Source organism: Salvelinus namaycush, chromosome 4 (assembly GCF_016432855.1).
Source record: "Salvelinus namaycush isolate Seneca chromosome 4, SaNama_1.0, whole genome shotgun sequence".
NCBI classification, from domain to species: Eukaryota; Metazoa; Chordata; class Actinopteri; order Salmoniformes; family Salmonidae; genus Salvelinus; species Salvelinus namaycush.
This window is the reverse complement of record NC_052310.1, coordinates 14852976-14877859: the sequence shown is the minus strand read 5'-3', so window position 1 is coordinate 14877859 and position 24884 is coordinate 14852976. Positions and strand designations below refer to the sequence as shown.

The following is a 24884-nucleotide window of genomic DNA, read 5'->3' as shown; positions in this document are numbered from 1 at the left end:
TGGTTTTTTCCCCCAAGGTCCAGTTAAGTCTCTGTACTATATACTATAGAAAACGTATTCCTGTTAATCTGTGGATTCAATTCGACGTATCTCTTGCAACATATATCAGCGGTTGACAGAAAAACCTACCACCTCCCTTTATCTTAGTTATTGGAGATGAAGGTGCTATCAGTTCTATAATCTTTTCTAGCCTCTACAATTCTTCAATGCAAATGATAGCCATGTATCTTGACTGCTCCGTAAGCTCTCATGTAGATGTAGTCCAGGTTGCCATGGTGTTCCTATTTCCCTCTATGCTCTTCCATTTATTCTAGTGGCTTCAGCTGATTTGAAAACCCGATTATCTCCATGGAGGTCAACTAGAATCTAACCTGACCATGGCCTCATGTCCTCCCCAGCTGAATACATTGTTGTCTTAGATTTGATTAATATTGGCATGGAGAGATTACTCCAGGGGAGGCTGCCTGTAGATTTCTCGGCTGTGCCTCTTGAGTGGTTTTGAGTGAAATGCCCTGCCATTGGCTGATGGTTATGTTGTCTTGTTGATATGTGGAGCTGGGTGGTGTGTTGGGTTTGGGATTGCTCTGTGCCTAGGGTTCTAAGGGTTCTAGGGGTGCTAAAGGTTCTAAGGGGTTTTGTCTTTACTCAAGGTCTCTCTGATGTGTTGGTTACTTTGTCGATGGTCAGATTTTTATTGGTTGTTAATCTAGGGCTAATCTATAGCTTATTCCATGGAACATTCATTTACAACAACCATCAATCTTCATTCCCACCATATCCTGTTATTTGAAATAGACCAATTGATCATTCATTCATGATCTTTTGATTACAAGGGATGTGCCAAGAGAACATAAAATTACAATAAATTAAGTTCACTCAACATTTGGACATCTTTCGCTGTGTTTTCAGACCTACAGGATTTTCATCAAAGATATGGCACTAGTTAAACATTTGTTAATGCTGAATTTCTCATAGCACAATATTGACCTTCATTCCAAGGTGTTTTTAGACACAACCTTCAGACAAAAGTACAAAAGAATTCCTTGGTAAACAAATAGCCTATTTAAGCAAGCATAGCTAAATAAACTAGTTATCACTTTGTTCACAGCATTCTCTAATGCAGATGCAGTTAAGTCATTCCTGCCCTCCAAAATTGCATGGCACACGTGCATTAGGCTATTGTTTCTAAGTTTAAAAAAAAGAAAAAGCGCAATAAATAAGCCTCCCTGGGCTTGAGCTTTTGAACATCCATTAATTTTTTTCTGAGATGAAAATAAAGTAGGTCTTTCTTAACACGTAGTGTGACCATCAAGTGTTGTGTCTTTAGGTTGTACTGTAATTCCTCATGTCCTGTTGTGTTGTGGTCAAAAAAATCCCACAATGCAATGCAGGCTTTTTCCCCAAGTCCTTCTGAACCAATCTTTCTCCACCAAACCCCTCTCGCCAAGTCACAAACAATAAACGCACAACAACATGAATCTGCATCGGTGGCCCCACTTTTCCTTTCAGGTCAAATAATGTTTACACTGCAGCAGAACTGGGTGTTCACTTCAGAGTCTAAAGAACCAGGGTTGCAGCTTGTCTGTTTATCCATGATGTGAGTAGTAGCCCAGTCACACAATAGGCAGTGCATCTCAGACAGTCAGCAGGTGGCTGGCCTCAGTCCTCTACACATTCATAGCTGCAGATTTGTGTTCCTTTTCTATAGTTTTTTTTAAAATGTGTATTATTGTTGGTTTTGTATTTTTCAACGTTTTTATATACATGTACGTAAACAGAGGATGTACCCAAGTCTGGCATTTTTTTTAGGTGTCAAAAAGCTTTCATTCTTAGGTGCAGTGAAAATACAATCCTCTTTCCTTTTGAAAAACATTAGTTGGTTTTAAGAAAAATTGAGATAAATAATATTTTTACCATAAAATGTCATTTGTTTTTAATCAAACTGTGTTCTCATGTCCCTCTTCCAGTGAACTGTTGTAATGTTAGCTGTTAAACATGCTTATAATCAAAAACGTTTTGGGTATATCTATGCCAAATTTACCCTTATATCAACCCGAAAAATGAATCTCTTCCCATCAAAACTGCCCTCTTCCTACTCCCTCAATCAATCCCCCTCCCCCATGTTGAAATGCCAGACTGGAGTAGGCCCCTGCCCCCTCCCCGGCCCGTCTCCCCAGGGCCCTCACCGGTCCAGACCAATGAGCAAGCGGCTCCTCTCCTCCTCCTTCTGGCTTTCGTTCTTCAGGTCGGCAAACACCTGGGTGAAGTAGTGCGGGTCCGAGTTGATCTGAAGCATCTTAGCGCTCATCAGGTTGATGATGGACAGGCAGCGGTCCCAGAAGATGTCCCTGGAGCTCTCCACCAGGAAGGGTTTCAGTGGGTAGGAGATCTCGTTGCCCATGTAGGAGTAGGACAGGTAGAGGCAGGTGAGCAGCACGGCCTGCAGCTCATGTTCGTTTGCCACCTCAGAGGAGACCACATCGCGGCACAGCATGTAGACAAACACCACGTTGGCCGGGGTGATGAACCCCTGGTCTTGCCAGCCCTGGAGGAGCAGCGAGCGGTCCACGCTCCGCAGCCACAGGACCGGGTCGGTGGGACACATGTGCTTTAGTCTGTAGCAGCGCCGGCACAGGAACTCACCCAGGCAGCGCAGCAGCTCGCTGGTGGAGGCCTGGACGATCACCCTCTTGGGCGTGCCGGGGGCCGCATTGGAGTTGGTCAGGGGGGCCTTCTTGACCGACGAGACAGCGTTGTTGGAGCTCTTGACGAGGGCTGGGGTGCTCTGGTCCTGGGTGAAAGTGGACAGGTTGGCGCAGGACTGAGACTTCTTCAGGTTCTCATTGTTGAGATGGGTCACATTATTCTGATAGGTGGTGTTGGGCTGCACCTTCTTGGAGCCCTTTTTCTTGGCTGACACTGCCACGATGCGCTTCCATGGCAGAACGTTGATGAGCGAGTGACGCTTCAGGTTCTTGTCTTTGGCATTCTTGCTATTCTGAACAGCTGTGTAGTGGCCCACCGTGGCTGGCCCATCTTCGAAGAGGGACGCCTTCCTGTAGCTGGGAGAGAGAGACAGAACGGTTCCCATGGTGACCGAGTAGCAATTTTGTTAGTGGATGACAGACCAGAGAGAATGGCAGGGGAGATCCTGAGGGCCTCAATGCTTCTGAGCTGGGAGACCCTGGCTACAAGCGTGGGTTCCTCTCAGGCATCTAATGCCACGGTAGGTCCTGATAGGAAGGTACGTGCTGGATGGATTAGGAGTTGATCTGAGCAGATTCTCTCTGGGCACTTAGCTCTTCTTCTCAGCTGGGTCAATAGTACCTGTGGAAAACAAAATGCATGGCTTCAGTAGCTAGTAGCTACATGTTCCCACTTTCATTGTATCATTGACATTAAGGTTGTGTGTACATAATTTTGATGTTGAGAATCAGATATCTCAGCTGTGATTGCGATATTGATTTTACATTAAAAAAAACAAAGATATTTCAATATTTCTTATTAATTGAAGATAAAGATGGATTGTTTGGCGACAAGCATTGATTTCAAATCTGATATGGTTGTGTAAATCGGCTGCTGTCCTAGGTCCTGAAATCAAGCGTCTGCGTTGTCCTAATAAAGGAGCATGTCATAAAAGGATGCTGTGAATGCTATGTTGAGATATCTTGCTTGTCTCTAATAATTCACAGGAATTACCAAAACATTCAGACATGCTTTCATAAATGTGTACACAGTAAATTCTATATCGACAAGTGCTCGGTCATCCACATTGAATAGTCTAATTAGCTGTACTGATTTGAATTTTAAAAAGATAGGTGAATGTAGGGCCTATGCCAGGGAATATTATGATGTCTTAGCACTCAGCAAATCAGACAACAATGACAACAAGCTGGTTGAGGCAACAACACTGCTTGCTTCCTGACTATCCGCATGGTAAACCGATGTAAAAACATTTCTATACCTTTAAAACAAATCTAACAGCCGCCCAATTTACAGCAACGTTTACCGTGGTCTCTCACATTCAATTCCTGTTGAATTGAAATCGAAAGCAGGTTAGCTACTTTCAATCAGATTTCCCCTAAACTATTGATTCCGATTATAAAAAGATCACATCTGGCTCATCAATTGTTGATTAAGACATGCACGCACACCTTTCAGCCCATATCAAATTTCTCTTCTAAGAATAATGCTTTGCTCGAAGCTCACATTCCGATTTACATGAACATAATTTCATTGATTGAAGCCTAACGAAGGATGCATTCCTGCTCATATAGTTGGCTAGCACCTTCTATTTCAAATGGAAACCTGAAATGTAAACACCTTTATGTGAAGGTCGCCTTTGATAGCCTAAATCATCCACTTTTAAAACGAGGTTTGCAATATCATCCGAATGTAAACGAATTACTGCGATGCACTATGTTGTATAACAACATTTACATCTTTAGGCTAGACTAATAATGTGTCTACAGCTCATGGTGTGCGTTGAGAGATTTTTTTTCGATTCAGCCATAACCAAAACAGCCACAAAAAAACTTTCAAGCAGGCTAGTCGAGTTGTTAGAAAATCTAAAATATGTTTTGCTATTTTACGTGTTAATTGAAAGATCAAGACAGTTGGTTTAGCGGCCAGCTTTGATTCCTAGGCTGTTATGTGGTTGTGTACATAGGCTGCTGTCCATGGTTCTGAAATGAGCGTCCGTTTGCTAATAAAGGTGCAGAATTCCAACTAACCGCTTTGACATGAGTCATGTTTATTATGGTGCATATGGGTAGCCTCGTGTTATGCAAAGTGTTATACAAGGAAATATAGAATAGCTTAAAATCTAGCAGCATAGCCAATTCTTCTCAGTGACGTGTCGCCTATATTCTTACATTTTGATGGTTACAATAATTCAGCAGGTTATCCTTCGAAATAGGTCACGATATTAGACACATTATAAAATAATATAAAAATATTGTACTTACTTGAGATTTTTCCTCCAGTCAATTAAAATAATTATAGCACTGCAGTGATGGCTTCTTTAACAGTAACAGCTAATTCCTTTGATATGGTGCACATCAAGGTGAAACCTTATTAACCATCTTGGGAAATGCGGTTGAAAAACATAACACCGTACAATCCAAGAAAAGAAAAGGCGTTAATCAAGCCAGAATATCCGCACACCTTGACATAGTCAAGGAATCGCCAGTCTCTCTGCTGCGCAGGCGGTAGGTAGGCAACTGTGGAACGGATGCTGATATGAAGATGTGCATTTGGTCCTCACCGCAAGAGATACGGGTTCGAGGGTTTCTTTGCGCTCTCACTAGCTTGTGGCTAGTGAAAGGATGGCTGGTGTAAAAAAGGAGAAAGGCAGTGTTCGGGCGCCGCTCTGTGCTCTATCCGTGGAGCTGTAATTTGCAGCTGTGTGTGGCTGCAGTCACAAAGGCTGTTTGTAAGAGGTGAATTACCCTATCTATCTTGTAGCCTACATTCACTAGTGTTTTAGTGTGTAGTGCGCTGTCCATTTATTTTGCTGATACAGCGCAGCGGAGATAGGCTACATACAGATTTGCAACTCTGCCCCATCACAACAAACATTGAACTCAAAGCACAATGCACTCAATGAACTGAAATCAATTTCTTGAAAAGCAATTAATGGTTTTCAGCATGTAGACTAGGGTTGTTTCAATCACACAATACAAGTAGGCCTAGCCAATAAATAAATGTTCACATGGAAACTATTTGTATTTACTAATAACCTACATGTTCGATCGCATCTAAGCTATTAAAACGAGGGGCATACATAACAACGTAGCTTAGGGATAACCTGATATTTAAAAAAAAAAACATGTATTTAGGCCATTTATTTGAAATTGTGCAGGATGAAATCTCTTCTGATGCACCATCCCGTTTTTAAGTGTCTAGCTGTCATTGTACAGAACTAATAGGGATGTATTAATTTACCATAACATCCTACCATTTTAATAAACACATGATCCAGCAAATTCCTATAGTCTATCATCCAGCTCAATTTTCACTTATTTCATGAATAGACCACTTTGGAATAAATAGGCCTGTAGGCCTACAGTAAATTATGAATGGTGGTCTTAAGTAAAATGATCATGACATTTTGCTACAATTTATTTGATAAGATGAGTCAGCATGACAAAATAGGAACATTGTGCTATAATGTATATCAACTGGTTAATGTAAAATACTGAACTACAATCCCCAGAAAGTATATTTGGCTCCCTCTCGTGATGTATCTGCGTAGCTCATTTACGTATTTCCTATCGCATTCTTGACTTGTAGGCAGGCAGCATTTGAATAGGTAAGATGGCGGCTGCGGCAGTGGTTGAGTTTCAGAGAGCTCAGTCTCTTATTAGCACGGATCGTAACGCCTCTATTGATATTCTACATTCTATTGGTAAGTGATGTTTGTAGGCGTTCAGACGAGAAAGACTCGTCTTATTTTTGCATTTCTGCTTCATTTAAGTCATCGCAAAGGCAGTTTTATACACTGACAAGAGCCGGTTTGTGTGTCGTGCTGACTCACTGTAGAATCGTGGGGTTGCTAGCTAACTAGCTAGGTAGTCCCTGGATGGCTAGCTAGCTAGCTAGGCCATGATGAACTGGAAAGAGACGTTAACTAGCTAACTATTTATGCTGTCTTTATGAAACAGTATCGCAATACAATTCAACGTTACTATTTATCTAACGTTAGTCAAGTACCCTATGTTATAGCTAGTTAGCCAGCCAGCTAGCTAGTTTGCTAACCAAGATCCATTCAATTCTCAAGTTCATTGATGTAGCTATGTCATTTTGGTGTTTACAATATAGCTTCCTATATGCTCTAAAATGACAGCTAACTTAGCTAGGTAGCTTGCTAACGGTACCAAATTAACAGTGAGATCAAGTTCACTGTTCATTAAGTTAACTTAGTTCTCGTTAGTTAACGGTTAGCTAGCTAGATAACTAGCTTTTGTTGACAGTTCTGTAGCTAGCTTTGTACTAGCATGTGGCTGTCCAAAAAATTGCCTTAGTCACAGGGCCTCAGTTAGCTGTTGACTTGTTAGCCTCGTTGATCCATATAAACAGTAACTCGGAAAGACTATAAGGAACACAAACAATAGTTTAGAATAGGAGACTGACTATTTAACATACACTGACAATGTGAATCAGTGCATTATTTTCCTTGTCCCCACAGTGAGGAGAAATATCCAGGACAGTGATGAAGAATCCGTTCGGGTTAAAGAACAGAGCATCCTGGAGCTGGGGTCACTCCTGGCCAAAACAGGACAGGCTGCAGGTGAGACTCAACTATTGCCTGGCTGTTGAACTTGAGGAACTTGGTGGTGATTCATCCAGTAACTGCACAATGATTCACTGTATGTGCCATTGCCTAACTGTTCTGTAGTACACTGGTTCCCAACCTTTTTCGGAGGTTACTGTCCCACCAACTGAATTTTTCCCTGCCCGGACGGTACCCCTGAACAATCACCTTGTGCAATTTACCAGTAAGCCTATGCTCTTATGATTCTTCTCAAGGTAGGTAGCCAAGCAGGTAGCCTAGTGGTTAGAGCGTTGGGCCATTAACTGAAAGGTTGGTGGATCGAATCCCCGATGCTGACAAGGTAAAAATCTGTTGTTCTGCCCCTGTACAAGGCATTTAAGCCACTGTTTCTAGGTCGTCATTGTAAATAAGAATTTGTTCTTTACTGTCTTGCCTAGTTAAATAAAGGTTAAATAAAACAATTCAAGTATCCACTGTGGATAGGCCAAGTACGCTGGGGTCCTAGTACCCCTGGTTGGGAACCACTGCTGTAGTACACAAGAACTGCTTATTATGAAGCTACCGTCACTCGTTTGACAGTAGACAACAGAACCTTGGACAGATAGGCTTATTGAGTAGACAAGATATGCTTACTGTTGCTATTCATTTAGCCCTATTTTCTGCTGTGGTGATTCTTCCAGAGTTGGGAGGTCTGCTGAAGTTTGTGCGGCCATTCCTCATCTCCATCAGTAAGGCCAAGGCGGCCCGGCTGGTCCGCTCCCTGCTGGACCTCTTCCTGGACATGGAGGCAGCCACAGGCCAGGAGGTGGATCTGTGTCTGGAATGCATTGAGTGGGCCAAGGTGGAGAAGAGGACCTTCCTCAGGCAGGCTCTGGAGGTAAGCTGGCCTGGGAGTCTTCTTCACCTAGAAGACAAGCTATTGTACCTATACTCTGATGTTTTTGTTTGGAGACTGAAATTCATGTGTTATTTTCAACACATTTCCCTACCACCCCAGAGTGATATGATTAATATTTTTACACTATACTGTGAGTGTTGCAATGTCACATTTCTCTTCCCCTTTCTCCAGGCCCGCCTGATTTCACTCTATTTTGACACCAAAAGATACCAGGAGGCCTTGGCGCTTGGTGAGTGACAGCTCCATTTGAATGGACTGACAATATTATCCCTGCTAAATGAGCTTAGCATCTGTCTGAGCAGGGAGGGCTAAGAATTGTGCAATGCTTGGATATGTTTACCCATAGCTTTGTGATGGTGAGTCAAACAATTTGAGTCATGACGACATTGAACTTTGATATTCCTCAACACCAGGGTTGTGGACCACATACTGTATACAGAAGCTGTGGTATCTCCACTGTAAGGCACTTTGGATAAGTGTCTTCTAAATTACCATTAGATTGTTTCTCTGGTGTTCAGGCACCCAGTTGCTCCATGAGCTGAAGAAGATGGACGACAAGGCGCTGCTGGTGGAGGTGCAGCTGCAGGAGAGCAAGACGTACCACGCGCTTAGTAACCTGCCCAAGGCCCGCGCCGCCCTCACCTCCGCCCGCACCACGGCCAATGGAATCTACTGTCCCCCCAAACTGCAGGCCGCCCTGGACATGATGTCAGGTCAGTCCCAGTGAACGAGCCTCCATCCAAAGCCTCCCTACAGTGTTCCTCAACGGCTTAGAAACCAATGGTAGCTTATGCTGTTGTTTTGGCAGAAACAACAGAATAGCATCCACTCAGAGCTCTTGTATGTGTTTTGTTCAACTGATTAAATCTATGGAACTGTAAATCAATCAGTAAGAGGGCTTATGTGCACAGTGTTTATCCATTTACCAGACATTTCAACGAGTCATTAATCAGGTTTCCATCCAGACTTTTTATGAGTAAAGTACATATTGGATAGAAAATGTCACGACAGGCCTGGTGGAAACAGAAAATATTTCTGTAAACTTTCCAAATGTCGACAAAACAAAATACGCTAGACAAGGTGGGATCTTTTTGTGTCAGTAAAATAATTAACGTGAGAAATGGCGGTGGAAATGCTATAATAACTATCATATCGAAGTAACCTTGTAGTCGCGCGATATGTTTGTGTGGACTTCCCAGTAAGACTAAGGAAAACATTCAGGCTACAGATGAAATAAGTTATGAACTTCACAGGTTGGTGAAAGTGCACAGTGATTAGTTTGATGCTCCTTTTCAATAAATATTCAGGGTCTAATTCTGGTGACATAATGGTTGATGCTTAGTGCGGCAGGTAGCCTAGCGGTTAGAGCATTGGGCCAGAAACTGAAAGGTTGCTGGTTCGAATACCCGAGCCGACAAGGTGAAAATCGTTCTGTGCCCTTGAGCAAGGCACTTAATTAACCCTGATTTACTCCAGGGGCGCTGTACTACTATGGCTGACCCTGTAAAACAACACATTTCACTGTATCTATCTGGTGTATCTGACAAAACATTTATTTATATTTATTTGGCTGCCATTAAACAAATAAAACCTCACTCTTTTGTCAATAATAATCTCATGTAGTAGGCTATTTTCTACTGTATCTGCGAGCTGTTGGCTAGAACGCACGTGCCAAGATCAGAGTGGGCATATTAAATTGTAAAGTATTTTGTCTGTGATATCTTTATGTTTTGGGCCCCAGTAAGACTAGCTGTTACTAGTGGGGATCCTAATAAATACATAAAACACGACATTTTTCGAACAAAACCATCAGTAGAGTTAAAAATGCAACAAACCCATTTAAATTGTATTTTTTATTCGGTACATGGAAATTTAACAGCAAAAGTTATTTTTATGTGCACTACGTCATCACCCACAGCCTTTTCTCGTCAAGTTAATTTGATGGAAACACATCTCTGGTGGGAAAATGCTCATTCTATTGATGCAGATTTGAGAATATTCACATGAAAATCTGTTGCTAATTGGATGGAAAACTAGCTACTGTCTTCATTTGTAACACCCAATATTAGTTTACTGATTCAAATGAAGAAGAGCTGTGTATTGAGGTGGAAAAGTGCCATGCTTAGTGTGAATGACTCACCATGCTTCCTCCCCTGCAGGGATCGTCCACGCGGCTTCGGAGAAGGACTGGAAGACTGCCTACTCCTACTTCTTTGAGGCCTTCGAGGGCTACGATTCCATCGACCACCCTAAAGCCATCACCGGTCTCAAATACATGCTGCTCTGCAAGATCATGCTCAGCTTGTAAGTGATACTACCTCCTAGCTGTGTTGCAATGATATGAAGCATACAGGTATGGCTTGGGGCAGCTTTGATGTGTTCCGACTTGGTTGACCCTCTGTTGCTGTTCTCTTTCAGACCAGAAGAGGTGCAGTCCCTGATTAGCGGAAAACTGGCCCTGCGGCATGCGGGCCGACAAGTAAGAACCCTCGATTTTTGTGGGGGGCAGTTGGGCGGTCTTTCTCAATTTGCATTGTGTAATACGTTTAAATTGGTTGGTACCTGGCTGACCCTGGTCGCTTCCTCCCTCACTCTGCAGACGGATGCACTGAAATGCGTTGCACAAGCCAGCAAGAACAGATCATTAGCCGACTTTGAAAAGGTAAGACCTTCCTTTAGCCCTCATTGTTGCTGCTATGTTTGTTTCTCTGAGGATCTCTATTGTGCCAGGCCCATTTGTATCCTCCCTTCTAACCCTCTTCTCTTTCTCTCCTCCTATTCCTCCCTTTATCTTTCTAGGCCCTTACGGAATACAAAGCAGAGTTGAGGGACGACCCCATCATCAGAACCCACCTGGCCACGCTGTATGACAACCTGCTGGAAGGGAACCTTATCCGTGTCATCGAACCCTTCTCCAGAGTACAGGTACAGCACGTTCATCCGGGTACCGTTAATATTGCTCGATGTAGGATTTTTCTTTTTAGATAAGGCTAACCACCCCTAAATCGTAATCCTTTATGGCGTTGATCTTTTCCAGATTGAACACATATCAGGTCTCATCAAACTTTCAAAGGTAATGGTGGTTTCTTCTTTAATATCTTCATATTTGAAGTATTCAGTCCTGTGGTACAAGATTGACACATCGGAAGTCTTCTATCCCGTGAAACATGTACAGCTCTCAATGTTGTCTAATCAGTGGATATGTTTAATTTCCCTCAGGCGGATGTCGAGAGGAAATTGTCACAGATGATCCTGGACAAGAAGTTTCATGGTAAATTGCCATTTTGGTTGGTACACGCCTGGTATAAACGACTGTATCATACCTCTACTTGTGTTACGCTTCTTTTGTTCAGTGAAATGTAAATGTAGTCTAAAATGCCTGTATGACTAATTATAGGGATCCTGGACCAAGGCGAGGGTGTCTTGATCATATTTGACGAGCCACCTGTTGACAAGACTTATGGCGCGGCCCTGGAAACTATTCAGAACATGAGCAAAGTTGTGGACTCGCTTTACAACAAAGCGAAGAAGCTAACATAGGTAGGGCTCCTCGAGAGAGAGACACATGTCACATGTTCTGTCAGATTGCACAACTCACTGCATCCTTTCAAACAGCAAATTAATACTTTTTAAACCACTGTGCTTACTTGTAGATCTTGTGTCTTTCTCGTCCTCAGAACAAATGGCGAGACCACAGTGGCGGATGTGTGTGTGACCAGCGTGTGTAACATTTTAAGAAAGGGACAAGGGAGAGTGACAAAACAACAAGTCCCACAACAAACTGCAACATAAACAGGATTCCCGGTTCCCCCTCATGAAAGTTCCCCCTCAATGGACAATTTCATAATCTCTTCTCTTTCTCTTTTTTTGTTTTTTTTTGTTGTTCTTTTAGGATTCTGTTAAAATCTCATCGGCCACAGCAGGCCATCAGGGAATATTGTACAACCACAATAAAATATTAAGATAAATACACGTTTATCTCCTGTAGAATAAAGATTGGGCTTATAAAGCCTCCAGCTGACTCCGTTACCACCCACGAAGGTGCAATATCGACCACAAGCGAGCGCCACCAATCCCGCTTCTTTTACATGCAGGGACAAGGCTTTTGGTCAAGGCGGTCTCTTTTTTTCCCCCCTCTCTGTTCATATCTTTCTAAAGCACATGGTTTTTAGCTAGTTGAAGGTAGGTTAGAAAATATTGGGATATCCCGGCAGTAACATTTGGTCAAAGAGCTCCCTCTAGCTCTTGCTGTTCTCATCATATCCATGCCAACAGTCAGTCCAATTCCCCTTCATGACATTTCAAATGATTGTCAACCTCACTTCATTCGGGTTGCGTTTGTTTTGTAACTAAAATAAATTGGCTGACACTATTTGTCCCCTTCTTAATTAAGTACATAGAGCAGAATGGATGCCATTTCACAATGCCAGTGGCCCCTTTTCGGTCCTCTGCTTTGCCTCAACGTTTGGCTGCAACATAATTTAGGGGTGCAGAAATTTGAGATTTATTGATTTGCCTCTGAGCGTCTGTCTGAACCCAAGTGAACGATTATCCATTGTTATTGCCTAGCCCTAGTGTGGTATGCTAGTAACCAAACAATTGTTTCGTTTCATTTGTCATTTTCAAAAATAAATATTTTGTATTTTTAAGGATTTTGTCTGCCTCTTGGGAAAAATATCACTGACCTTGGTCAAGTTCAATTGGGCCATTTTAGCCCTCTGATGTGCTCTTGTGCTGAGGTAATAGGGGTAGGATGTTGGGTGCCCGTTGTTGGATAACTGACTTCAGTTGATTTAGATTCCAGTGTAGAAATTAAGGTCTAATAGACCAAGGCCTTGGAAGTAAATGTCTGCTGGGACTAGCAGCTTCAACTGGGTGGTGAATAATGAATTCCTCCAAGCTGCTTACTGGGTAGGAAGGAGACTGTAAAATTAAAGGGAAGAGAAGTGTATGCAGTAAGAAGAATCCCTGTCCAATCAACTCTGGGATTACCATGTTGTGAACTGCATTAGAGGGTTATGAATACTGTATAGGAGAACTGATGGCATTCTGTATTGTCTACTCCTGTTGGGCAAATGTTCCTGTGCTGGAAAATGGCCTCGTCCCAAAGGGCATTAAAACGCAATTTCAATGACAGCTTTGGATTGTTTTTTTATTTTTTATTATTTTTTTACAGATGTACAATGTAAACATTTTATGAACCTGTTTGTGAAATGAAACGTAGTCATTGAGTTGAAAAGGGAAGGTTTTGGATTCTGACACGGTGTTTATGCACTGGATAAGACCATGATATTCTGTTTTCGCTCAAGTCTTGGTTCAGACGGTTCATCATTACGTAGAGTTCATGACTTCTGTTTCTCGTGCACCAGAGTTCTCCAATATTAAAGTGCCATAAACTGCACTGAAGTGAAATCAAGCTTTTTCCCCTCTTGTTGTCAGTGAAACATTTCAGTGTTTCAGTATGTTGACAAAAAGCACAGCCATTAAACACTTTCACTAGTGGAAGTCCCATTTCAAGGATGTCCACATCTCTGTTTATCTGTTACATAGGGCCTATATGTGTAAATCCATTAATTTTGAGACAAACTAGTTTGCCAATGTAATTTTAAACTAAAAGCTTGAGGTGAATAGATGTCATGTACATGTAGGTATAACATTGAGCAGAAACATGATGGACCTATTTTACTGTTTACAGAAAGTGTCCAACATTTTTATGAAAAATTCAGTAGATATAACACATCTACCTTGGTCCCTCAAAAGCAACTTTTGTGTATTTTTATTTTTAAATGTATATTTGACAGGTATGTAATATAGCCCCTAAAAACATCCAACCGCATCACCCAGTTTTCCAAACCCAAAAAAGTATTGTTGCTTGTTTTGGATTTCTATACACATCGATATCAAATGTACAAACGGTTCTTGCTGACCAACAATTACCGAGTATATCTGATGTTCAGATGAGTTCAAAATAAATCTCTTTTTTTTCCAAAAATGTTTGAGTTCTCACTTATGTTTTAGTGTTTTGATGATGGATTAGTGATGATCAATGGATCAGCCTATTTGCAATCAGGTATTCACTTTTCCATTTGACTTTTCTCTGACCATTTGTATTCTTGCAAACTTGGAAATTCACATTATTGAAAGAGGGGGTGTGGTAGTTACGTGATCATGCCCGAGAAGCCGTGTTTGTTGGATATATTGGCACGGGTGTTGTTCGGCAAACCGTGCCAATATATCCAACAAACACCGGCTTCGAGAGCATTATCACTTTTATACAACGGGTTACCAACATATTCAAATTATGATCGAGATATTTTAATTAAAACCGTTATTTTGGTTGATGTATTCGTACTATTTCATCCTTCCACAAGGTATAGTCCCGACACAAATATAGGGTTGCTAGTGACGCGTCCCAATCGTTCGTTCTTTTTGTTCAATTGTCATACTGACTGGCAACGTTCTTATCCCTTGCTTGCTAGCTATCCAACTACGGCTAATTTACAGTCACGTCAAAAAGTGCAGCCAGAATAACCGCAAAGTTTTTTTAAGCTCTTTTCGTCTCGTCTTGTTTACACATATGAATATTACACGTCTGACATTTATATGGAGACATCCATAACAATGAGCTAATGAGGCACGATTTCGCCTGGCATAGAAAATGTGCTCTCTCGTTAGGACACTGTTGTTCAGAGGAGCTAGCCAACAACACAGCTAACACAATAACTTAGAACTGAAGCTGGAAAGACTGCAAACTAGCTGCACTTCGTTTAGTTTGACCTGTTTTCAATTGACATTTCTCTGTACATATCCATAAAAATGATGCCAGCTGATTCATGATTTCGACTGGCTGAGAAACGCTGCCTGCCTGCTTCTCTCTCGTCCCGACCCCTACACTTTCATTACAATGGGACAGTTGTAGATATAATTTGAATGTTGAAACAATGTTGCAAATGTCGGCGAGACAGACAATAAGGTTTATACAAATCTCTGTTGAAAACTAAATGTTAGTCTAAAAGAAATGTGAGATAGTCTAGATGCTTTTTATAGTGGAGATCAAGTTTATAACTTCCCTGCCTAGGCTGATGAGACAGTGGATTGCGCATTCAGATGGAACAAAGTAAATAGCCATTTTAATGTCAGATTTAGCCGGTGGTAATTTGTGTATTATAAACTGGGTGGTTCGAGACCTGAATGCTGATTGGCTAACAGCCGTGGTATATCAGACCGTATACCACGGGTATAACAAAACATGTATTTTTACTGCTCTAATTACGTTGGTAACCAGTTTATAATAGCAATAAGGCAACTTGGGGGTTTGTGATATATGGCCAATATACCACGGCTAAGGACTGTGTCCAGGCACTCCGCTTTGCGCATAAGAACAGCCCTTAGCTGTGGTATATTGGCCATATACCACACCCCCTCGGGCCTTATTGTTTAAATAGACACCAGTTGGGATGCGCTTTTAACCAATCAGCATTCATGCGCAACGCAGAGCACCTGGATATAGCCCTTAGCTGTGGTATACTGGCCATATACCACAATCCCCTGAGGTGCCTTATTGCTATTATAAACGGGTTACCAATGTAATTAGAACAGTAAAAAGTAAGGTTTTGTCATACGCATGGTATACTGTCTGATATACCACAGCTTTCAGCCAATCAGCATTCAGGGCTCGAACCAGCCAGTTTATAATGTACAATATATAGATTTTTGTTTGTGTGTGTTAAAAGCAGCTAATTATCAACAGATTGGATTGTTTAATTGTTCATTATTAATGTGCACACCTGGGATAAATGCAGTGATGGAAAAAGTACCCAATTGTCATACTTGAGTAAAAGTACCTTAATAGAAAATGACTCAAGTAAAAGTGGAAGTCACCCAGTAAAATACTACTTGAGTAAAAGTTTTAAAGTATTTGGTTTTAAATATACTTAAGTATCAAAAGTAAATGTAATTGCTAAAATATACTTAAGTATCAAAAGTAAAAGTATAAATCACTTCACATTCCTTATACTAACAAACCAGATGGGATAATTCTATTATTTAACAAAAATAAAAATAAGGATAGCCATGTGCACACTCCAACACTCAGACATAATTTACAAGCTAAGCATTTGTTTTTAGTGAGTCAGTCAGATCAGAGGCAGTAGGGATGACCAGGGATGTTCTCTTGAGAAGTGCATGAATTGGACAATTTTCCTGTTCTGCTAAGCATTCGAAATGTAACAAGTACTTTTGGGTGTCAGGGAAAATGTATGGAGTAAAAAGTACATTATTTTCTTTAGGAATGTAGTAAAAGTTGTCAAAAATGTCAATAGTAAAGTAGAGTACATATTCACCCCAAAATACTTAAGTAGTACTTGAAAGTAGTTTTACTTAAGCAATTTACACCACTGGATAAATGTACTTATTGTACCTGTGAATTACTGGCAAAGATGCCCAGTGGGTTTGTACAGAGAGGAAGAGGTGAAGCGAGAGGGATAACTGGGCCCAAAATCTGCATGTGGTGTTTCTTCTTTTTTTCTCACCAAGCGGATTGTTTGTATGAAGCTCAATTATAGTGTCGAATTTGGTCCCCAAAAATGTAATGGTTTATTTAATATGTGAGGCTTATTTGATCGAATATAAGTTCCGTAATGCTTAGGTTGTTAGGAATGCCCCGCTACAAAGTTTCTCCCTGCAGGCAGTCACTGAGTCTGAGGTGCTAGAGTAGCTCCTGAAACTTGACCCCAAAAAAACATCTGGGTCAGATGGTTTAAACCCTTTCTTCTTTAAGGTTGCTGCCCCTATCATCGCCAAGCCTATCTCTGACCTTTTTAACCTGTCTCTCCTTTCTGGGGAGGTTCCCATTGCTTGGAAGGCAGCCCCGGTTCGTCCTTTATTTAAAGGGGGAGATCAAGCTGATCCTAACTGTTATAGGCCTATTTCTATTTTGCCCTGTTTATCAAAAGTGTTGGAAAAATGTGTCAATAATCAACTGGCTGGCTTTCTTGATGTCTATAGTATTCTCTCTGGTATGCAATCTGGTTTCCGCTCAGGTTATGGATGTGTCACTGCAACCTTAAAGGTCCTCAATGATGTCACCATTGCCCTTGATTCTAAGCAATGTTGTGCTGCTATTTTTATTGACTTGGCCATTCCATTTTTGTGGGCCGGCTAAGGAGTATTGGTGTCTCTGAGGGGTCTTTGGCTTGGTTTGCTAACTACCTCTCTCAAAAAGTGCAGTGTATGAAGTCAGAAAACTGCTGTCTCAGCCACTGCCTGTCACCAAGGGAGTACCCCAAGGCTCAATCCTAGGCCCCACACTCTTCTCAATTTACATCAACAACATAGCTCAGGCAGCAGGAAGCTCTCTCATCCATGTATATGCAGATGATACAGTCTTATACTCAGCTGGCCCCTCCCCGGATTTTGTTTGAAATGCTCTACAACAAAGCTTTCTTGGTGTCCAACAAGCTTTCTGTACTCTTAACCTTGTTCTGAACACCTCCAAAACAAAGGTAATGTGGTTTGGTAAGAAGAATGTGCCTCTCCCCACAGGTGTGATTACTAAATCTGAGGGTTTAGAGGTTGCGGTAGTCACCTCATACAAGTACTTGGGAGTTTGGCTAGACAGTACACTGTCCATCTCTCAGCACATATCAAAGCTGCAGGCTAAAGTTAAATCTAGACTTGGTTTTCTCGATCGTAATCGCTCCTCTTTCACCCCAGCTGCCAAACTAACCCTGATTCAGATGACCATCCTACCCATGCTAGATTACGGAGACATAATTTATAGATCAGCAGGTAAGGGTGCGCTCGAGCGCCTGGATGTTCTTTACCATTCTGCCATCAGATTTTCCACCAAATCTCCTTATAGGACACATCACTGCACTCTATACTCCTCTGTAAACTGGTCATCTCTGTATACCCATCGCAAGACCCACTGGTTGATGCTTATTTATAAAACCCTCTTAGGCCTCACTCCCCCCTATCTGAGATATCTACTGCAGCCCTCATCCTCCACATACAACACCCGTTCTGCCAGGTTCCCAAAGCGCACACACCCCTGGGTCGCTCGTCTTTTCACTTCGCTGTAGCTAGTGACTGGAACAAGCTGCAACAAACCCTCAAACTTGACAGTTTTATCTCAATATCTTCATTCAAAGACTCAATCATGGACACTCTTACTGACAGTTGTGGCTGCTTTGTGTGATGTATTGTCACTACCTTCTTGCCCTTTGTGCTGTTGTCTGTGCCCAATAAGGATTGTACTATGTTTTGTGTTGCTGCCTTGCTATGTTGTTGTCTTAGGTCTATCTTTATGTAGTGTTGTGTTGTCTCTCTTGGCGTGATGTGTGTTTTGTCCTTTATTTATATGTTATTTATTCTTTTTTTTTATTTTTATTTTTCATCCCAGCCCCCGTCTCCGCAGGAGGTCTTTTTCCTTTAGGTAGGCCATCATTGTAAATAATAATTTGTTCTTAACTGACTTGCCTAGTTAAATAAAGGTTAAATAAATACAAATAAAAATGTACTGCTATAAATAGGACACGTGAATTCCCGGCAACTTTGAAAAAAACGCACTTTATATCAGATTTGTGCCTTTTATGCAACACGTATCTGCCCCCTCATTGGCTAGAATGGTCCCACTTGATCTTGCCTCCCGACTTCCATTTTTATTTTATTTTTTTCATTGTTAGAGTGGCCACTTGAGTATCTGGTCAAAGATTTCGTCGCCAACGTGTACGTGATGACATCACTTCATAAGCAACGTCGATCCCGCCCACTCCATTTTTCAAGCCTGTAGTGGAGTTCAACGCACGGTTGTGCTGTCAGCACTGTTGGGAACTTTTATGCTGAATTGCATTTGAAAAACGACAACAAACACCAAGATGGCCGGCCGGGTGAGTTTCCTTTAAATAAATGGCGTTAGTTAAACATATTTACACATTGGCGAGAATGATAACAATGCTGTGTTTTAATGATTTTTTAGCATCTGCTACTACCTCCAACTCACTAGCCTGTGTGGCAGAGTAATTTACGTAATTCAAATCTTAGCCCGGAAGACCGAGTATTTTATGACCAGTGTCCACTGTGAGCATACCTCAATGACTGCAAGCCATGCAATATCTAACTAGCTAGCGACACAATACAAGTACCGGTGCGTGGGTAAAATAACTGGGGAAGCCAGAAAAATAAAGCCATATTACAACCTATGTGTTGTGATAATTGCGTTGTTTACTCTGTAACCTGTTAGTTCATATGCCTTGCCACCGTGATATAGACCTAAAGTCGAGGCAATAAGACACAGTGGCAGAATAACTTCAACCACACCGTTGTTTCATCACAAAACAACATCTGTCCGGTGAAGTCCACAACCGCATGTAGCATTTGTCAGACTACTTAAACAACTATGGATTGAACCATGGAGAGTTACCGCAAGTCGCAAAGAAAACAGGAGCTGCCTCCACTATTCCAGCACCATTTCAACTTCAATATTTCATCATCAAATCACCTATGCTTATTCTAATACAGTGACGACTAAAATATACCAAAAACTATTTGGGCCAATCAATGTAAACTAATATGATGTAGCTGTCCATGGTACTGATTTCTCTCTCTCTCTCTCTGTGTGTGCATGCAAGTAGAAAAAAACATGTTCACTCATCCTACTTGTAGAGAGACGCCAATGAATGCCATCCTGTCTTTCATGTCGCCGAACCGGTCTATGACTGTCATAAACACTTCGTTTTTGTTATCCTAGGCTAAAATGCTTGCTCGCTGGCCTAACTTCCTTTCATGGGAAACGGTGCGCCAGGCCAGCTAGTTAACATTAGTGTTAGCCTACTACATCTAGCTATATATTGAACTTCCACCCTCTCTGGCAAGGCGCACAATGTTAGAATTTATTGTTGGATCCAAATCGCCGTTATAATCAGTACGGAGAAGTAGGTAAAACCACAAGTTCAAATCCCTATCTCCATCCATGGGTAATTTAGGAAAGGGACAATTTTAGCTAGCTAGGTAGCCAACGGAGGACAAGGACACAACATGATGCAACAATTCAAGTTTTTTCTGTAAATGTCGTTTTGCTTTTGATGTGCTTGGTGTGAAGCCACATCCAAACTGGCTTCCCTTGACATTTTTTGTTGTAGTTGGTGTGCCAAGACTATTCACAGTTGAGCTCAATCAGTTTAGCTCAATGGTGATTGGCTATTATATTTTTATTTTTTTAATCAAGGCAGGCCAAATGGTAGCTGGCTTCCCTTGCATTCAATGCTATGGGCGGCAACAATGTCATACTAATTTTGACCAGACAGCATTAGATAGATGGGCTACACATACTGAGACAGAGGGGCGCTGTTTCGCTCGCTCTGATTTTTTCTCCGGTGAGATACATTCAGCCTTGCGAATTGCAGGAACATTTTGAAACACAGAGAGACAAAATACATTTATTTTGTATTTTTTTCTTGGTATTTTGGGGGGGGGGGAAGCCTGGCTTCCCTTGGCATCCATGAATACATGCCACTGTACAATACAATACACTCAAATAGTATATCTCTGTCTTATCTCTAACCGGTCTCAACAAGGAAACCTCATAGTAATAGTAGCTAACTAAGCCAGCGCAGTATGAAAGGATACATCTAGCTAAGCTAAATCTCGCCTGCCAAGGTTTAACAGCTGGCTAACTTGTTGACTAGCTTTTATGACCAGTCTAGCTAGGTACACTACATGGCCAAAATTATATGGACACCTGCGCGTCGAACAGCTCATTCCAAAATCTTGGGCTTTAATATTGAGTTGGTCCCCCCTCTGCTGCTATAACAGCCTCCACTCTTCTGGGAAAGCTTTCCACCAGATGTTGGAACATTACTGCAGGGATTTGCTTCCATTCAGCCACAAGAGCATGAGTGAGGTTGGGCACTGATGTTGGGGCGATTAGCCCTGGCTCGCAGTCGGTGTTCCAATTCATTTTGAGGTCAGTGCTCTGTGCAGGCCAATCAAGTTCTTCCACACCGATCTCCAAAAAATATTTCTGTATGGAATTGTAATACAGAAACAGGAAAGAGTCTTCCTCAAACTGTTGCCACAAAGTTGGAAGCACAGAATCGTCTAGAATGTCATTGTATGCTGTAGCGTTAAGATTTCCTTTCACTGGAACTAAGGGGTAGCCCGGACCATGAAAAATAGCCACATACCATTGTACTTCCTCCACCAAACTTTAAAGTTGGCGCTATGCATTGGGACAGGTAGTGTTCTCTTGGCATGCGCCAAATCCAGATTCGTCCATTGAACTGCCAGATGGTGAAGCGTGATTCATCACTCCAGAGAACGCATTTCCACTGCTCCAGAGTCCAATGGTGGCGAGCTTTACACCACTCCAGCCGACACTTGGCATTGCGCATGGTGATCTTAAGCTTGGGTGCTGCTGCTCGGCCATGGAAACCCATTTCATGAAGCTTCCGAAAACAGTTATTGTGCTGAAGTTGCTTGCAGAGGCAGTTTTGAAACTCAGTAGTGAGTGTTGCAACCGAGGACAGAGGATTTTTTACGCACTATGCACTTCAGCACTCGGCGGTCCCGTTCTGTGAGCTTGTGTATACCACTATACGGCTGAACCGTTGTTGCTCCTAGACGTTTCCACTTCACAATAACAGCATGGACAGTTGATCGGGGCAGCTCTTGCAGGGCATAAATTTGACAAACTGACCTGTTGGAGAGGCCAATTTGAAAGTCACTGAGCTCTTCAGTACGGGTCATTCTACTGTCAATGTTTGTCTATGTAGATTGCATGGCTGTGTGCTTGATTTTATACACCTGTCAGCAACGGGTGTGGCTGAAATAGCCAAATCCACTAATTTGAAGGGGTGTCAACGTACTCTAGTGTAGATACTCCCATGCCCACACACACTAGTACCAGCAGGGAAGTGACATTGAAATAGCCAACTGCTGGGAAAGAGGCACAACCGATAGCGAAGTCCAAATGTAATTTAACGTTACCTAGAGCTTTCCACTTTGGCTCTAGCTCTATGAACAATGTGGACTAGCTAGCCATCTAGGTATCCACTGACTGACAGTGGCACTGTAGCACATATGAAATGGAGATTCATCGTTGACTGTAATGTGTGGAAACTGTGGATAACATAATGTTATGATGTGACTGGGGCCCCTGCTGCAGATGTCAGCATAACTGTCTGCAAGAATAGGATAATTGCTTGAGCAATCACCCATCACTAATTTCCTTTTTTACCAAAAATAATATCTCATATCCTGCTTATTCATATTACGTTGATCTTTTACCCAGAAGTAAAATTATCTTGCGGATGTTTGTCATTTCCCGTTTTACTTCTGTGGGGAATGCCTGGCTGCGTTCAGTACATTTTTCTGTTCTGGAAAGGAAGGAAGTGAAGTCTCCTTCCTCAAAAACAGAAACAATAGCCCCCCCCCCCCCCCCCCCTTACGCTAATTTCACCCGTGTTTATTATGACCAAAAGGCTCATTTTTGTTTTCATTCAATTTTACGATAGAGAGTTTATCATCTGCACACGGGCATTGAAAATCATCGCACCTGTTTAAGCAACGCCTTCAACAAAACACCAAATAATGGAATTTCTCGTGGAAGAATTTTGTTGCATCCCTCCAATAGACCTTCAGACAGTTGTACCATCTATGCCAAGATGCATTGAAGCTGTTCTGGCTCGTGGTGGCCCAACGCCCTATTCAGACACTTTATGTTGGTTCATTATTTTGGCAGTTAACTGTACTTAAATCAAGCAGAGTCTTGTTCACATGTAGTTTTTCCTGTAGGTTTTTTCTATTCATTTTGAGCTGATTACATTTCAAAAGAATGTGAAGAATTCCCTTAACTAAATCTGCAACTCACAATAACTTAATTGGAACTGCTTAGTTAAAACTGTGCTCTTAGTGTTCCACACATCATTAGAAAGTCTTTCTTTGCCTTAGAGGGGGAAAAGCCCTAGAGATTTGCTCCTGTCAGCCAACTCAGCTCAGTATTCCACACAGTTTTCCATTACGTTTTCAGCATATGTGGTAAGTGTACCTATTAAGGCCCCGTAAACATTAAGCCCTCTTCCATGTTTTGGATTGAAATGAGTGATGAACCGATATTACATTTTTGGCTGATACCGATATTCAATATTTTCCTTGCCAATAAAAATGATACCTATAACCAATATTAAAAATTTTAGCGGCCTTTTAAGCATTCTAGTACAGTTAAATAGTTAACACACACACATGGACGCAGCGGTCGTAGGCAAGAGGCGTAACAACAGTCCGTGGTTCGAATCCAGGCTTTATCACTTCCGGCCATGATCGGGAGTCCCATAGGGCGGTGCACAATTGGCCCAGCGTCATCCGGGACATATGTCCCCATTACCAGTAAAACATAATCAAAACCTATTTCTTTCACTTATTTGCTGTGCTGTTTCGTTGTTCATTTGTTCAGTCGTTTCATTCTCAACCAGGATTTCTATGGAACGCCGTTTGAGTCTTTGTGTGTCAAAAAAGATACACGTCAAATAACACTCTTTGACCAATCAGGACTTGAATATGACTGCACGTCACATAAAAATGTTCATACATTTTTTACGTAGTTATCACACATTGATTACACTATCACTCGTACTTCATGTCACAACGATTCATCGATACGTATGCTATGATGCTGGTAAAGTTGTCTCGCGCACCTACAGTGCTGGTCATAAAATAAAGCTAGCTAGCTCATAGATGCAAACAATTTTATTCCCCAAAAACATAGCAAAATGACACAATCTGTTTCAGTAGAAACACCTGCTTCTACACCTGCATTGCTTGCTGTTTGGGGTTTTAGGCTGGGTTTCTGTACAGCACTTTGAGATATCAGCTGATGTACGAAGGGCTATATAAATAAATTTGATTTGATTTAGTTAGCTAGCTAACTATATAGCTAGGTGTCATCATCTAAAATAACCCTAATTTATAAGACCGTTCTTATTTGATTAATGGTGGTTGGACCAATCTATGTGAAGCTAGCCACAATAAGGATTAGCCACAATAGTGGACTTTGCGGTTAGCCTTCAAAATAAAAGTATGGCATAAGTCTACTATTTTGTATTAATTTGCATCACTGTCAATGACATAATTTTATTTTGAAGGCAAACCGCAAATTCCACTATTGTACCTAAATCTTATTGTGGCTATCTTCACAACACATAAACCGGTCCGGTCGAGCCTCACTAGCCAGATGAAGCTAGCTGGCTGCTTATAACGTTAGCTTTGGGCAACAGGGTTAAGTAGCTGGCTAGCTATTTATTTTCATGAACTGAAGTTAAATTTCAATAGGCGAACAACAAGTGGCAACCTTGCTAATACTTACTCACAAGCATTCCTAAATCATTGCTAAGAATAATGAAAATGACTGCAGTTTCTACTGGTCATTGTTTTCAGGCTGGTTGTAATGGTGCTAGCTAGGTACCAAGCTAAAGCTAGCAACCCCAGAAGTTGCGGTCGAACAAATTATGCTTTATTACCAATGCGGTATTGTAAACGCATCATTCGTTTCTGGGGTTTGCGTGTTTGCATACTTTTTTTGTAGAGCTTTGACAGTGCTACTGTATATTTTTTGACACGCAAAGAGCCAAATGGCTTTCTATAGTATGTATGTCGTGAAGCTAATACCAGTAACGCTATTACTGTATAACTCCGGTAGGGCAACATCTGAAAAAT

The 24884-nt window shown here is 41.6% G+C and overlaps 3 protein-coding genes across 4 annotated transcripts in view; 2 read left to right on the top strand and 1 right to left on the bottom strand.

The window, feature by feature from the left end:
* Positions 1–2182: 2182 nt before the first annotated feature.
* Positions 2183–3091, bottom strand: cdk5r1b (cyclin-dependent kinase 5, regulatory subunit 1b (p35)). The gene has a single exon (XM_038990345.1). It carries the CDS (start codon positions 3089–3091, stop codon positions 2183–2185), a length of 909 nt encoding a protein of 302 aa, XP_038846273.1.
* Positions 3092–6304: 3213 nt separating this feature from the next.
* LOC120046193 (26S proteasome non-ATPase regulatory subunit 11B-like) lies at positions 6305–14159 on the top strand. Its single transcript, XM_038991221.1, has 13 exons — positions 6305–6409; positions 7190–7291; positions 7957–8153; positions 8346–8403; positions 8693–8887; positions 10334–10478; positions 10593–10653; positions 10774–10836; positions 10974–11099; positions 11212–11247; positions 11394–11445; positions 11572–11714; positions 11852–14159. Exons 1-12 carry the CDS (start codon positions 6319–6321, stop codon positions 11712–11714), a joined length of 1269 nt encoding a protein of 422 aa, XP_038847149.1. The 5' UTR covers positions 6305–6318; the 3' UTR covers positions 11852–14159.
* A 4802-nt stretch (positions 14160–18961) lies between these two features.
* Positions 18962–24884, top strand: part of LOC120046192 (vesicle-fusing ATPase) — a 52061-nt gene continuing 46138 nt past the window's right edge. For both annotated transcript variants that reach the window (XM_038991218.1, XM_038991220.1), the window contains exon 1: positions 18962–19063. In XM_038991218.1, coding sequence (XP_038847146.1) covers positions 19052–19063 — 12 coding nt within the window. In that variant the 5' untranslated portion in view covers positions 18962–19051. The remainder of the gene's footprint in view (positions 19064–24884) is intronic.

Bases quoted from the DNA above. Each gene is read 5' to 3' on its own strand.
- cdk5r1b (XM_038990345.1), bottom strand. From the start codon at position 3,091: ATGGGAACCGTTCTGTCTCTCTCTCCCAGCTACAGGAAGGCGTCCCTC.
- LOC120046193 (XM_038991221.1), top strand. From the start codon at position 6,319: ATGGCGGCTGCGGCAGTGGTTGAGTTTCAGAGAGCTCAGTCTCTTATT. The intron at 7,292-7,956 runs GTGAGACTCAAC...TGATTCTTCCAG, and splicing joins CAAAACAGGACAGGCTGCAG to AGTTGGGAGGTCTGCTGAAG. The intron at 8,888-10,333 runs GTCAGTCCCAGT...CCTCCCCTGCAG, and splicing joins CGCCCTGGACATGATGTCAG to GGATCGTCCACGCGGCTTCG.